The sequence below is a fragment of the Carassius carassius genome, chromosome 8 (assembly GCF_963082965.1).
Source record: "Carassius carassius chromosome 8, fCarCar2.1, whole genome shotgun sequence".
Taxonomy (NCBI): domain Eukaryota; kingdom Metazoa; phylum Chordata; class Actinopteri; order Cypriniformes; family Cyprinidae; genus Carassius; species Carassius carassius.
In genome coordinates, this window is record NC_081762.1 from 22,748,669 (window position 1) to 22,763,495 (window position 14,827).

At 40.6% G+C, this 14,827-nt stretch overlaps 1 protein-coding gene across 1 annotated transcript in view; it reads left to right on the forward strand.

Moving 5' to 3' along the window:
- The first annotated feature begins 2,131 nt into the window (after positions 1-2,131).
- LOC132145554 (adenylate cyclase type 2-like) overlaps positions 2,132-14,827 on the forward strand; it is a 78,496-nt gene continuing 65,800 nt past the window's right edge. Inside the window, exon 1 of the mRNA XM_059556663.1 lies at positions 2,132-2,693. Coding sequence (XP_059412646.1) covers positions 2,343-2,693 — 351 coding nt within the window. The 5' untranslated portion in view covers positions 2,132-2,342. The remainder of the gene's footprint in view (positions 2,694-14,827) is intronic.

Consider the following 14,827-nt stretch of genomic DNA (forward strand, 5'->3'; position numbering starts at 1 on the left):
AAAAGACAAAAAAAAAAATAATCTTACAGCTTTTGAATAGTAATATATAGTAATGAATAGTATCATAAGTGATTTCCTGTACACGTTTCAAAGAGAAAACCTCTCTGAAGAAACGTACAAGGCAGGATTTTTCAGCTTATCTTCAGTGAGCTTTATCCATTATGTCACAAAAGTCTAATATGGGTGACATGAATTTAAATAATCTTATTATAGATATGATACATTTGCATTTGTTTCATACCTGTATGTTTGGTGGGTTATGACGTCCAGCGTTTCTTGAATTTGTGACGGCACATTTCTACAGGTCATCGCTTCAGGGCCTCAACAAGACCCCATCTGATTCCTCTTTGATCTATAACCCTTATATCCCTCTATTTTTATTTCATGTCAAGGGGGAAAAGGAGCATATGGAATATAGTCCTGTATTATTCGATTCATTAATTCAGTTCTGCATTATTCACTTCAGCTGTCTTCAATTGAATGTTTAATGACTGATTGCCTTGATTTCAGCCACAAGTGCACTCTCACCTCGAGTGTCTCTCGTAACAGTGCTGGTGGGCAGCTATAATAATGAGGTGAAATAATGAGGTGAAAGACGTTTCAATCATGTCCATGTTATTTGAACAATCTGTGTCTTTCTTTGGCAAGAGCGGCATCGACTTGAAACGATGAGAAGATCGGGGAGTTTCTCTCTTCACAGAGCTCTTGACCGGCGTGCGGATGACTCAACTGAAGCAGACAATTTCTTGTCTAATTACCCCTGGAGAGTGTAATCACAGTCACCCTTCACAGCTTCACAAGACCTTCTGGAATACAACAGGATTACTTACTACATGAAGAGAGTCTTCTGAGAGACTCGCAAGTAAAAGAGCAACAGCTGGTGACGGTGATTTTAACAAGTAAGACACAATCCTGTGTCTTCTGTCAAGTCCTTACCCCATCCGTTAATCCTAAACATTAGCTGTCTCCAGAATCAGAAGCAAAGTATAAGTTGGGTTTCAAAGACCGCTTCACTTTAAAGCTAAACCTTGACAGGAATGTTATTCCAGGTCCAAAAAGGATCTTGGATCCTGTCCTTCTTGGAGACAGGAGCTACAAGGAAATGTTTTATCATGTTTCCTGTTTCCTCTATTTTCTTCTCAACCAGTCTGTTGTCTCGAGAGAGGAGAGGATTTTTTTTATGTTTTGTCTGTAAAGTCAAAATTGTGGGATACGAAATTATATAAAGTCTCAATGTTAAGAAACAGATCATAATTAACTTTTTTATTTTATGATTATTTTTACTCTGAGAAAGAAACCGTCTTTCTTAAATCTCATTCAAGTCTCCTAGAGTTCCATACTAGATTTTTCTAGAAAAACTTGAACTGTGCCAAGGTTCTCAAAAATCTGAAATCAGTTCAAACAATAAACAATTATAAACAATTACATTTTTTAATCAATTTTTTCTAAGATCAAATTATCTTAACTATACTATCTATTATTTTTTGTTATTATTTATTCTTAAATGTGATTCATATTATGATTTGTCGTTCATTTTTTATTTATTTTTCAGCTAATATCATAATCATTATATATATATATATATATATATATATATATATATATATATATATATATATATATATATATATATACACGCTTAAAAATAAAGATGCTTCATGATGCCATAGAAGAAGCTTTTTGTCTGAATGGTTCCATTCTTTTCCAATGGTTCCATGGGTCGAAAGAATGTTCTTAAATGAATGGTTCTTTGTGGAACCAAAAAATGGTTCTTCTATAGCATCACTGTGAAGAACCTTTTAAGCACTTTTATGTTTTAGGATTGTGTATATATATATATATATAGAGAGAGAGAGAGATTATTAGATAGAATCACTTATTTACAAGGAATTCCACCCACCCAAGAAACATCTGAAGAATCAGAGTTGATACTTCAGTGAAGCATAACCATGCGAAATTCTCCTGAGCTATGAAAGAGCAGCATCTGAGCGACACATTTTCCTCTGGGTTTCTAATCATCTCTGATTAATCGTTAATCATATCATTGAACCTGCCACGTGCTGCATAGCAAACATTATACATTATACTGCGCCTGCTGGACCTCCGTCAAGCCCACCACTCCCTTTCCTCTCTCCTCCCTTTTCCTCTTCCCTTCACATTCTTTTGAAGACTTTCTCTTCCTTTCTCTGATACAGACTCTACAAAGTCAGTAGTACTAAGAGCTCGTGCTCTGTCAGACAAACACTCGTGTTCTCTCTCTCTCTCCTCCTCCTCCTCTCACACGCTCTCTCGTGCGTGTCTCAGTCGCTCTCCGCTGCTCAGTTCATCATGTTGGCTGGAGAATGCTGCGTACAGCAGCGCTCTCTCTCCTGCCCTGGCGCGGGACGCATCTGTCTCACCCGCCACAGCTGAGCACTCTCACAGAGGAGGACGAGCCGGGACGGCAGCAGCAGGAGGAAGAGGACGAAGACGAAGGCTCTGGGGTCCAGCTGGACCCCATGTTCCAACAGACGGCGTACTTGCTGGAGGGTCCGGAGGACATGGTGGCGTCATCCGGGGGGCTGAAGTCTCCAGACTGGGTGTACGAGTCCTACTACCGTATGAGCCAGCAGCACCCGCTCATCGTGTTCCTGTTGCTCATCGTCATGGGAGCATGCCTGGCTCTGCTTGCCGTGTTTTTTGCCACCGGACTGGTGAGACTCTGTTCTTTATCCACCTACTCTTCTGTACTTTTCTGACCACATTGCTTCTCAGGTGGTTCTCAGCTGGTTTTGCTTCAGGACTTTGCATTGGACATCAAGTTGGGGCTCAACAGCTGAAACCAACACTGAATTATTGTGGTGTCTAAGGCTTTTATTTTGCCTTGCTTAGTTTTGTCCGTGGTTTTCAGGATGAGGGCATGTTGTGTAAGCCGCTCATATTTGCATCTGTTAATTGTGGCTGGCTTCTGCAAAGTTAGAGATGAATGTGTGTTGAAATACCGTAGAGTTTAGCCACACAGCCTTTGATGGCAATAGTAAAAAGATTTGGGAGGTGCTCCTACCTGTTAGTTGATAAGCTTGTTTATTTTTCTACACTGTGTGCACACTAAACTGTGTACAATTATGTTGTAATTTGGATTTAACATTTCATTTTCACTTATGTTTACAAACTCGTCAGAAAAAACATACCAGTTGAGAACCGCTCGTCATATTTCACCCCAAAATTGACATTGAATATATTGTTGTGAACTTGAAACACGAAAAGAGAAATTGTGAGGAATGTTCTGGTCGCACTTTTTCTTTTAATTACAATAAATAGTGACTGAGGCTTTCAAAATTCAAAAAAGGCAAAAGCATCGTAATACTGTTCCTAGTTTGTTGCAGTCATCCAATACTTGTTTGTAAGTAATAGACCAACATATAAGCCGTTTACAAAACCGATCTGAATGATTAACTCATAATTAGACTAACAGTTCACAAATTCAATTTTATGGCACTAAACAGATTGTAGGTGAGGGAAAATTAGACACTTTTATGTCAATTTTGAAGCTTAATGGCTTCATTTCACATTCATTGTGATGTAAATGAAAAGTCATTTTAAACAGGAAGACTGTCATACAGGTTTGGAACAACATGTGGGCGAGTAAACTAAGATTGAATGTACATTTCTGGGTGAGCTATCCTTTTAAAATGTTTTTGTTTTGTTCCTATTTTGGGAAGCCATTCATTTTCCTCTCTCGTCCCACAGTTGTGGTTTTGGTAGCGCTGCAGAAATGTTGTTTGGAATGCAGCACTCTCTCTGTGTCTACGCGTGTGTGTTTTTCTCTCTCTGTGGCAGATTGTGTGAATCTCTCTGCTGAGAGAGCCGTTTCTGAGAGCGCCACTTGTGCAACCCTCATTTTCACCTGCTGTTTCACTCGTTCTCTCTCTGACTCTTTCTCTCTCACCAGATAATCAGTTGTCTGTGTTTATGTGTAATGGGCTTGTAGATTATTGCAGTCGTGCACTTTGTGTACACTGTAAGCCCTAAGGTTGCCTCATTGTAATGAAGTATTCTCTGTGTGTAATCTAATGTGTAGAACTTGAACCAATTCATTTAAGTTAACTAGTTGCGAGAAGACTGTAATTTGGAATTAAAAACTCTATTGATGATAATAAACAAGTTACACGTTGCTCCACATTAGAGGTTAGCGAAACTATATATTTTATAACAGTGGTTTACCTGAACTTCTGTGCAGCTACAGTACTTGTATTACTGTATACAAAATGGCTGCCCACTGCTCCGGGTGTGTGCTCACAGTGTGTGTGTGTGTTCACTGCTCTGTGTGTGTGCATTTCGGATGGGTTAAATGCAGAGCACAAATTCTGAGTATGGGTCACCATACTTGGCTGAATGTCACTTCACTTTTTCACTTATTATTAAGCAAGACCTGAATAACTGAGGGTGTATTCACAAAGTCCCACACAACATTAATAGTGTTTATCAAGGTGTTAATAGCGAAATGAGTTCTCTTTCGCTGCTGATTGTTTCAATGGCTTTAAACCACTTGTCTTTAAACTGCAATGCTTAAAAACACATTCAAACATAATGTTTTTCTGACCTTGTAGCACAGAAACGTCATATAATTCTGTAGCTGCGATAGAGACCATAGTCGAAAACCTCTAGCAGTTGACAAATGTCTAGCGGTTAATCATGTCTAATCATGAAAGGTTAGGTTAGAGAAATGAAGCGCAAGCCATAAAAAAATCACCTACTGTATCATGATCAAATAATCACCTGTTTTTAAGGGAATTGATAGCTCAGTACATGGCAGAGTTTTTGGAGGGCTGAGATCAAAAGCGCATACTGAAGCCCCCACATCAGCTTAAACCCAGAACACTGTCAGCATGCTAATTAAAGCATCGGCACCAAAACAGAACAAATCTCAATTCACTGACCTCGCTTAATAATTAGTCAGACATTTGTGACCATCCCTAGACCCCATTCTTTCAGACGGTAACATTTACTGCCCAGTGCGTGGGGACACGCATCCTTTATTTACACAGATCTTTTGTGTGTGTGGTGACACAGCTTCCATCATGCTCCTGTGGTTTGACCGCAGGTATGTTGTTTTGAAGCGCTGAGGCTCTTATCTTGGAAACAGCGGTCTGTTTTACACAGGCTGGCTAATGGGGCCAAAAAATGTCACGAAACACAAACTTTGCTTTATTGTCAGTTCTCCGTCCGTCGTGCCTTTTTGTTTCAGTTCAGGGCAGGAAGTTCTGCCTTCTCCTCTTTGAAAGCTTATCTTGTTTTTTCACAGCAAATCTGTCTAAAGATTGTGTTGCTGCTGCACTGTCCTGAGAGATTAAAGATTGATGGAGTGCTGGTGGAGTCATGCGATAACGGCTGAAAACAAGAACAAAAGTTCACTGGATTGGAAAGCCACATTAATCAGGTGCAAGCGACGGTGCACTGGTTAATTAAATGAGATTTTCCTTTTTTTCAACAAAAAAACTGAAAAGAAAAGAAAAACATGTATATTGGTGTGAAAGAAATGGCCATTGCACATTTTTCAAAACCTTGATATTTCATTAACACGACGTTAGTTATATTGAATTTCATTATTATCAGTGGTAGATGAAGTACACAAATCAGGTCCTTAGAATAACAACGTCTCGGTTACATATGGTAACCCTCGTTCCCTGAAGGAGGGAACAGAGACGCCCCTATTAGGTGAAGGCCGGGGCTTAGAACAAGAAGCTCCACTCACCGTTGTCAAAGCACTTACCTCACTGGGTGAGATTGGATAACACTGGAAAAACGTACCCGGTCCGCTTGGAACCGGGACGCTGCGGAAGACCCATCCTTCCCGAAGGAGGTCTCGGAGGCAAATACACATATAGCATCCGTTTAGGAGTATACAGAGAAATTTGAGGTGATTAAAAACCCTCTTGGGAAGGAAGAAGTCTGCCGGGGAAACACCGGCTCTAAGGCTATACCATGGACTATACACATACGAGTACTGCTTAGGTCTCAGTATGGAACCCACCCTTCCGTGGTTCTCACGGATACATAATGAAGGCCTGGCGCCAGACGTTCCGCCGCATCCAGCTGCTTAGGGTGATGGAGGATCTCAACAGGGTCTACAGTACGGACACTCTGGAGCAGTTTAACCAAGCCGACACTAACCGGGGCCTCACAGTGCCACTACCTGTTTGAAGTGAGAACACAGGAGGACACCGGCTCTACACGAAGGCTATAGAACCTAGCGAACGTGTTAGGGGTCGCCCAGCCCGCAGCTCTACAAATATCTGTCAGCAAGGCGCCACGAGCCAGCGCCCAGGAGGATGCAACACTTCTAGTTGAGTGAGCTCACAACCTGAACGGGCAGGGCACATCCTGAGCCTGATAAGCCAGGGTTATGGCATCCACAATCCAGTGGGCCATCCTCTGCTTAGAGACGGCACTCCCCTTCTGCCGGCCTCCGTAATAGACAAAGAGCTGGCCTGAACTCTAGGCACGAATCGTCGACCGAAAATGTATGCAGGTCCTCTACCCTCTTGATGGAGGCCAGTGCAAGCAGGAGCAGAGTTTTCAATGAAAGAAACTTTAGCTCAACTGAATGCAAAGGCTCGAATGGGCCCTGCTGTAGTGATTGAAGCACTAGAGACAGGTCCCAAGAGGGTATACAGGGGGGCCGAGATGGATTTAACCTCCTGGCCCCTCTAAGGAACCTGACGACGAGGTCATGCTTACCCAAAGACTTCCCATTAACGGGGTCATGGTGCGCAGCAATAGCAGCAACCTGGACTTTGAGGGTGGATGGAGACAGCCTTTGCTCCAGCCCTTGCTGCAGAAAGGACAACACGACCGCAATCGGGCATCTTCGGGGGTCTTCTCGGCGAGTAGAACACCACTCGACGAACAGGTTCCACTTCAAGACGTAAGCGTGTCTCGTAGATGGTGCTCTTGTGCTCTGGAATGTGAACGGCACGAAGTGACCTCAGAACCTTCTGACTCCAAAGGAGGAGGTGGTGGGCGTGTTGCGACATGCGACGAGAGCGCAGACCACCTTGTCGGTTGATGTACGTAGTGTTGTCCATTCGGAACAGCACGTGCTTGCCTCATAAGAGACCTTTGAGACGGTTCAAGGCAAGGTGTACTGCCCACCATGGCAGGATGTGTCGGATCACTTGCTGGGCCAAGTTCTCGACTGCGTCGCCGAAGAGGCCGGTCTGGGACACAGGGGCATTGAGAAACCGGACCTTGTCGGTGTCCCTCATGTCTACCAGACCGAGCCAGAGATGGCGCTCCTGGACCACTAATGTGGACATCGCACGACCCAGCAAACTCGCGGTGACCTTTGTTGCTCGAAGCGCAAGGTCAGTGGCGGGTCGGAGTTCTTCCAGAAGCACTGGATCACCCTCGTGCAGGTCCTTCAGTGCTTTAGCCTGGTGCACCTGCAGTAACACCATAGTGTGTAAGGCGAAAGCAGCTTCCCCGCAAGCCACATAGGCACTGGCGGTCAGACCAGACGAGTGCCTACAGGCCCGGGAAGGGAGCACCGGGTCTCCACGCCAGGAGGCGGCGGACTTAGGACAGTTGCATCGCTACCGCCCGCTCCACCGACGGGATTCCTGAATACGAGATCCTCCAATGCTGAGATCAACATCCGGTCGGTGGGAGTCCCACTGGATACCGCTGGTACGCTCCTTGAAGAGGGCCCAGCGCATTCCGTAGGTAGCTCGACTGGATCGGAGGTGCAAGAGGAGTGGTGGTCCCCATAGGGTTGGTTCCCTGTGGGGTTTTCCACCACTGTGACCCTCAAACCACCCGCGCTACTGCCGGAAGTGGTTCTCATCTGTCTGTCGCCAGAACGAGCCCCAGATCGTGGCTGCGGCAACGGGACTCCGCCCCCCTGAAGGTAGCGGAGCCTGGTTCGCAGCTCCGAGATGGTCATATTCCCGCAGTGAGAACATGACTCATCCACGAAAGCCATCTCAGCGTGCTCGACGCCCAGACACGTGAGGCAGCGATCGTGACCATCACCCGTTGCCAGGTAACGACCGCACCCAGAAACGCACGGGTGAAATGGCATCCTTATAAGGACGATCCGTCGTCTTTACAAAGACGCATCCGTGAAGCTCTTTTAGATAAATTTGCTCTTTAGGAAATGCTCTTTTAGTGCTGAGGCGCACAGGGGAATTGGCTGCTTGCAACAAGACAGGGGTAGTGCAGCATGAAGTGTGCAATCCACTCGACACAGGAACGTCCGCCGCTGAAGCGCCCGTCTCGCCAACACACGAAGCTTCCGAAAGCGTGCTGAACTCATAGTTCACAGCAGACACAGTTGAGCAGAGCGATACTAACGCTCGGCTCCGAAGCAAAAAGCTGGTATGCATTGCACCTGCTGCCCTCTTATACTCACACAGTGGTCAGCAGCAGCTGTATGCAATAATTGCATGCCAATGTGCATTGGCTTGTTTAATTTACACTCGAAGTAGATTGGTCTATCGAAGCGATATCCCATATTCGTCGGTTTATTTATTTATCCATACTTTATTTACCATATTTTTCATACAATGAGTAATTTGCTTTTTCAGTTGATTCAGTTCACAAATTGGGTCCGTCCAATTTACATGTGTATCATTCAATTAAAACTGGTTCGTGATTTGTGAACCAACCCAACAGGTTCACTGAATTTAATCAGCTTGTTTGTCAATTCTACATCGCTATCACATTTCAGAGCAGGTGTCGATTACGTCAGTTTGAAATAATGAAAAATTATATATTTTAAAGAAAAAAAGAACAGTATTGTACTTTGGAATGTAGTGAAGTAAAAGTATCCCAAAATAAATTACAGAAACTTGAAAAAGTACTTAATACAGTAACAAAGTAAAAATACATTTATTGACTTTATTGATTTTTGATTTGAACACTTTTTTGAATAAAATGTGATTGGTGTTTACTTGTGCAAGAGTAGTGTTGCTATACATTTACTAAGGTGTTCCCAGTTATTTATGTATTTATTTTGCCAGTTTTATGATCCTCCAAATGAAAATTGAGCATGGTTTGAGGATGCACTATTAGTGCTTCTGATGTTGGAACTAAACCTTACTTTTATCCGATTATTCACTTAAAATGCATCTTCTAATTGGCTTATTCTTATAATAACCTATCATACAATGATTTATGTGCTAAGTAACACATTTGATACCATCTTAATCAATGATAGCGAGGCAAAAATGGACACATTTTTCTCTCATCCTGATGATAAGCCTCTTACCAGCAAGATTCAATTTCTAATGGCTGCACTCCTTCCCATTCTAACCTCTTCATATTACACTGAGAGCCAAATCTTGGAACAGACTATTTGGACAAGAGCCACGGACCCACATCGTCTCGATGCTTCAATTTCAACAGCAAACACAAACAAGCTCATGAACACATTCCTGATCAACAATTAATTTAGTCGGTGCATAAAGAAAAACCTCCCATTCAGTAACAGCTCATGATCATTTGTGTGGAGTGTCATTGGGAGTTTTCAAGGAGGATTTGGGTGAGATCAGGGAGGGGCAACATGTAATAAAGCTGACGCCAACACTGCAGAAATATGATAATCTGGAGTGGGATGAAGCTGACATGGAGGTTGATCAATTAGATGAGTTACGGAGAAGACGACGTCACACTGAGCTGATTTAACCAGCTCATGTGATCATTAAGATTCACTTATAGTGCCTTTGATTGAATTCGGTCACTGACACACTCCACAGCATCTGTAAAAATGTGTTGGCCTCTGCTTGGCTGAGTTAATTAGAAATGCAGTGTGAGATGTGCGTGTAATTTGTACTTGTGCTATGGTTTAATGCACACTTTTTAAAAAACCAAATAGATTTTAAAGTGCTGCCGTATATCACAGACACCCTGTGCAGGAAGGTTGAAGAGGTTATTATATGAAACAGTGGTTTCTGACATCACCAGAAAGTATTAGGACACTTAAGACACACTTTAAAATGTATGAATTTCATTGCATTAGGAACAAAACCTCATACCAAGTGGCATCTGCAACAAATTATGCTTTCCATTGCCCTTTTGGCTTTGCTTATAGGTCCTACAGTCCTTTTAAACAAAGTGCTGGTTCCCTAGTGCTTGATGACTATAAAGTAGCTTTCATACCATTTACAAGTAAAGTTTGAATTTAAAGAGTTAGTTCAGCCAAAAAAATAAATAAAACATTAAGCCATAAATTACTCACCCTGAAGTCATCCTAGGTGTATATGACTTTCTTTTTTCAGATGAATTCAGCTGGAGTTATTTAAAAAATATCTTTGATCTTTCAAGCCGTTTGATGCAACTGAGCGGGTGTTGCACTTCATCGGTCCATGAGAAGTTTAATAAAAAGCTCATCCATAAAAAAAATATAATAATTGTCTCACGCTGCTCCGCAGGGTGAACAAAGGCCTCCTGTAGTGAAACGATGCGTTTTTGTAAGAAAAATATCCATATTCAAAATTATGATATAATAATCACTTTAATCTAGCTTGCGCTCACTGTTGTAAACCAAAGCTGTTCTGGGGGATTGACATATGAGGGTCAGCTTTGTGCATGCGCTGCTCAGAAGTGATGCACGCAGAAACGCAGCGGAGAGATCAAAACAAAACAACGGTCACTAATTAGAAGTACAAAACAAAATTCGTAAAGGAGAATGTCAGAGGATTTCGATATAATCCAAGAGGAGACTGGTTTTCCTTTGCTAAAGGAAACTTTGCTTTCTTTGCTCCTGTAAACAAACGTTGGTTTTCACGAGACTTACTGGCACATGTGCAACGCTGACCTCTTAATGGATGCGTTTTTATATTAAACTTCTCATGGACTGATGCACTGCAACACCTGCTGAGTGGCATCAAACAGCTTGAAAGATCAAAGACAGATTTTAAAATAACTCTGGCTGGATTCATATGAAAGAAGAAAATCATATAAGTTAGGATGACTGCAAGGTGAGTCATTTATGGGCTAATTTTCATTTTTGGGTGAACTAACCCTTTAATGCATCAAGCTAAGGAATGTATTTTCTTACATCTTTATTAGATACAAGAGTATACATTTAAATCATTTTCAAAAGCATATTTTTAAATATATTTTGATTAAAATTTTGGGGCTTGTTCCACATGACATTTTACAATCTAAACTAACCTAGCCTTTTCATATAAAGGTCAAATTATCAGATTTTAAGAAGCGTATTGACCTTGACAAACAATAATGAGGTTCTGTAAGAGTCCTGTCTATGGTACCTTTTTTTTCTCCAGTGCCTGTTTCTGTGTGTTTATTGGACAACAAAACATTAATTTGGCTGACTTTTTTTTCCAAATATTAAAAGTGTAAGAGTTTTGTTAAAAAGCATTTCTTAGTCAATATATTTTTTTATTCATTTTAATATGCTATTATTATTATTTTTTTTAAACTATGCTCTTCTGTATTTTTGAAAAAGAAAACAAATTGATCCACACACACACACAAACACACACAGAAACTGTCATGTAATTGATTTCTTTAAATATAAAAGAAATAACAACGCAGCTTTCATTAATTTCACCGAAAAATGAAAATGTACTCACCCTCAGGCCATCCTAGATGTAGATGAGTTTGTTTTTTCATCAACAACAAATTTGGAACAATGTAGCATTACATCACTTGCTCACCAGTGGATCTACTGCAGTGAATGGGTGCCATCAGAATAAGAGTCCAAACAGCTGATTTAAAAACATCACAATAATCGGTTACACTTTATTCTTATAGTCCACTTTAGACATTCTACTAACTATACGTAACTTTGCAACTACATGTCAACTAATTCTCATTAATTTGCAACAACATCTCTACGAACTCTCAGAGTAGACGAGCAAAAGCAGTCCGAAAACAGTTCTAAACAAATAATTTAGTGGATATTGATGTGAATTATGGACTATAGTTTAAAGTTAAAACTTCTTAATAATGGATTTGTTTCTAACAAACACGCATCTTTTCAAAAGATGTTCACTGATGGACTGGAGTTGAGTGGATAACTTGTGAATTATTGTGATGTTTTTAAATCAGCTGTTTGGACTCTCATTCTGATGGCACCCATTCACTGCAGTAGATCCACTGGTAAGCAAGTGACGTAAAATGCTACATTTCCCAAAATCTGTTGTGATGAGGAAACAATCTCATCTACATCTTTCAGCAAATGTTCATTTTTTGGGAGAAACATGCTTGAAAGTATAGGTTTATCCCAATCTTTTGTTGCCACTGTAGCTTTCTTTTATTTTAAAGCTAAGTGTAAATTTGGATACAGAACTGATGAGCAAACTGTAATAGATGCGTGTGTGAGATAAGTGCCTGTCAGTACTTTGGAAGAATAATAAGAGTTTGAAAAATGCATGACTCCATACCGTTCAAAAACAGGTGCACAGCATTGCAGGCACATTGCAAAATTCAATACAAGAATTGATTTTCTTTTTTTTTTCTCCGTTATTTTTTTGTGAGATAATGAAAAATGTGGCTCTGTTTTGACAGTTAAAAATACGTGAGTGTGTGGGTATGGTGTAAGTTTGCTTTCTGCTGACGGTGAGTGGCATGTTTTACATTTTTGTCCCATCAGCAAGTCTACAGGGCTGCAAAACCACGGTAAACACACACAAACTCACATTAAACTGAAATACTCAGACAAATGAACAGGAAGTGGCTGTGGAAGGGATAGCACTGTAACAAAGCACCCCGATGTGTGCATCTCCATGCCTTTGTGGCCCCTGTAAAGTGGAGTTAAATGGATTTAAAAGGGATCAAATGGACAATCAACTCGCTATATGAGCTCTGGCCCTTGATAGCATGAAGAAAAGGGACTGATAGGAGCCAAGTCTGATTCATGCTGTGAGGGATGAAAGAGTGATGAGAGAAGGGCTGATGGGAATGGGCCTAAAATGGGGATTTTAGGACTAATCATGTAGGCAGTGAATCTGTACTTTGATGTAGACATTTAATTATAATTACCCTGGAAAGAGGAAGGGGAATGTCAGACGGGTGCACATTGTTAATTGTGTTTGCTAAAGCAAGCATTATTTTTGCATAAATGAGGGTTTAACAAACCTTAATAGAACCCTTGGTGCATAACTCATTGCACATTACATAAAAAAAAATAGATAGGCTCTTTTGTTTTGATGACGAATACTTTCACATTTTGTTATAATTTGACAAAATTACAGCCTTATTGGAAATTTGCAAGTGATATTTACCTTGATTTGATCTCATATCTCCAGGATGTTCTCCACTGACACTGTTGTCTACCTGTGAAAGGGATGTGACTGTCTTCAAACTGTCTTTCTTCAAATTAATACGAATTAAGATTTTTAGACAAATAATCCACCTCTGTGAATGCATATAAAGCAAGTGTTTAGGACCTCAAAAGTCGACACTTCAAAAACTACACAAAGTGAACACGATAACTCAACCCCAGTAGATGAATCACCGTCTTTTAAAGCAAAACAAACATTTTATAAAAAAAAAATCTATAGAACTTTTTACCAACCATCTATCAATACTCTAGCAACTTTTTCCACACTCAAGCATCACTTTCTTTCATTTTCAATATCAAGTTATAATCAATGTTGAGTTATTTCAGTGCATGAAAAAGTGGAGCAGATGTGGGCACTTCTCTGTCAGTCTGTGGCTAATGGAAACAGAAAGTGTGTTTTCCCCAAGAGTTCAATGAGATCCGATCTGTTTGCCAGAGTTCCCTTGAATTTGTAGTACTCCCTGGGGTGTCTCTTCTAATGGCTGGTGAGTCATACTGTGGTATAGGCATTATATTAATGTGAGTTTGCCAGCTCGGTGCTCTCTCATCATTCACAAAACACACACACAGTCATCCGAACTGATGGTGCAACTCCACATTACCCGTATCGACAGCACCTGTACAGGCCACACACACAACTCAAATAAATAATTACTACCAGAACTGAATTACTTGGTTGTAATTTGTGATATATATATTATATTTCTTTTCTTTTTTGTGTGAAAAGCTTTAATGATAGCCAGAGGATGAAGTCGTCTTTGCTCAATTCAAACAGTAATCAACCCTCTATGGCATATGTCATGAGTCATCTGCAATAAATCTGCATAGATAATGCAGCTATAATGTAGTTATTAAAATGCTTTCCTCTGACTGTACCCTCCTGCCGCAGCTCTGTCTATTTCTGTCTCCGTCTGCAGTAGATGAACAGTCTGTGAATGTGTGACTGTAAGTCTAGACTGAATCCCTCACACTCTTGCAGTCAAAAAGAGAATAACCGAATGGTGACGAGAGATTCTGGTAGAAATAGACTTTATGAAAGGTCTCGGTTTGCCTCTTTAAAGTCGGCGTGAAACGAAATTTATCATTTTTTTTTTTTAATGGATAGTCCTACCAAAAATAAATCAAATCAGTCTAAATCAGTATTCCCTTCGTAAGGTGAAATTCAAAAGAAGAAATTTAAAAGAATGCACTAATCTTTCCACGCAGTTGCATTTATTGCAGACTGTTGTAGATATTAAAGCCTTCAAAACAACCCAGAAGCACTATAAAAATGGTCAGTAAGATTTTTTTGAAAGAAATCAATTCAGCAAGGATGCATTAAACCGACCGAAAGTGAACATTTGTAATGTTACAAAAGATTATTATTTCACATAAATCCTATTATTTTGAACTTTCCATTCATCAAAGAATATAGATTTCCAGTGAAATATTAAGCAGCACAACTGTTTTCGACATTGATTATAATCAGAAATGTTTCTTGAGCAGAAAATCAGCATATTTGAATGATTTTGAAGGATCATGTGACACTGAAGTTAT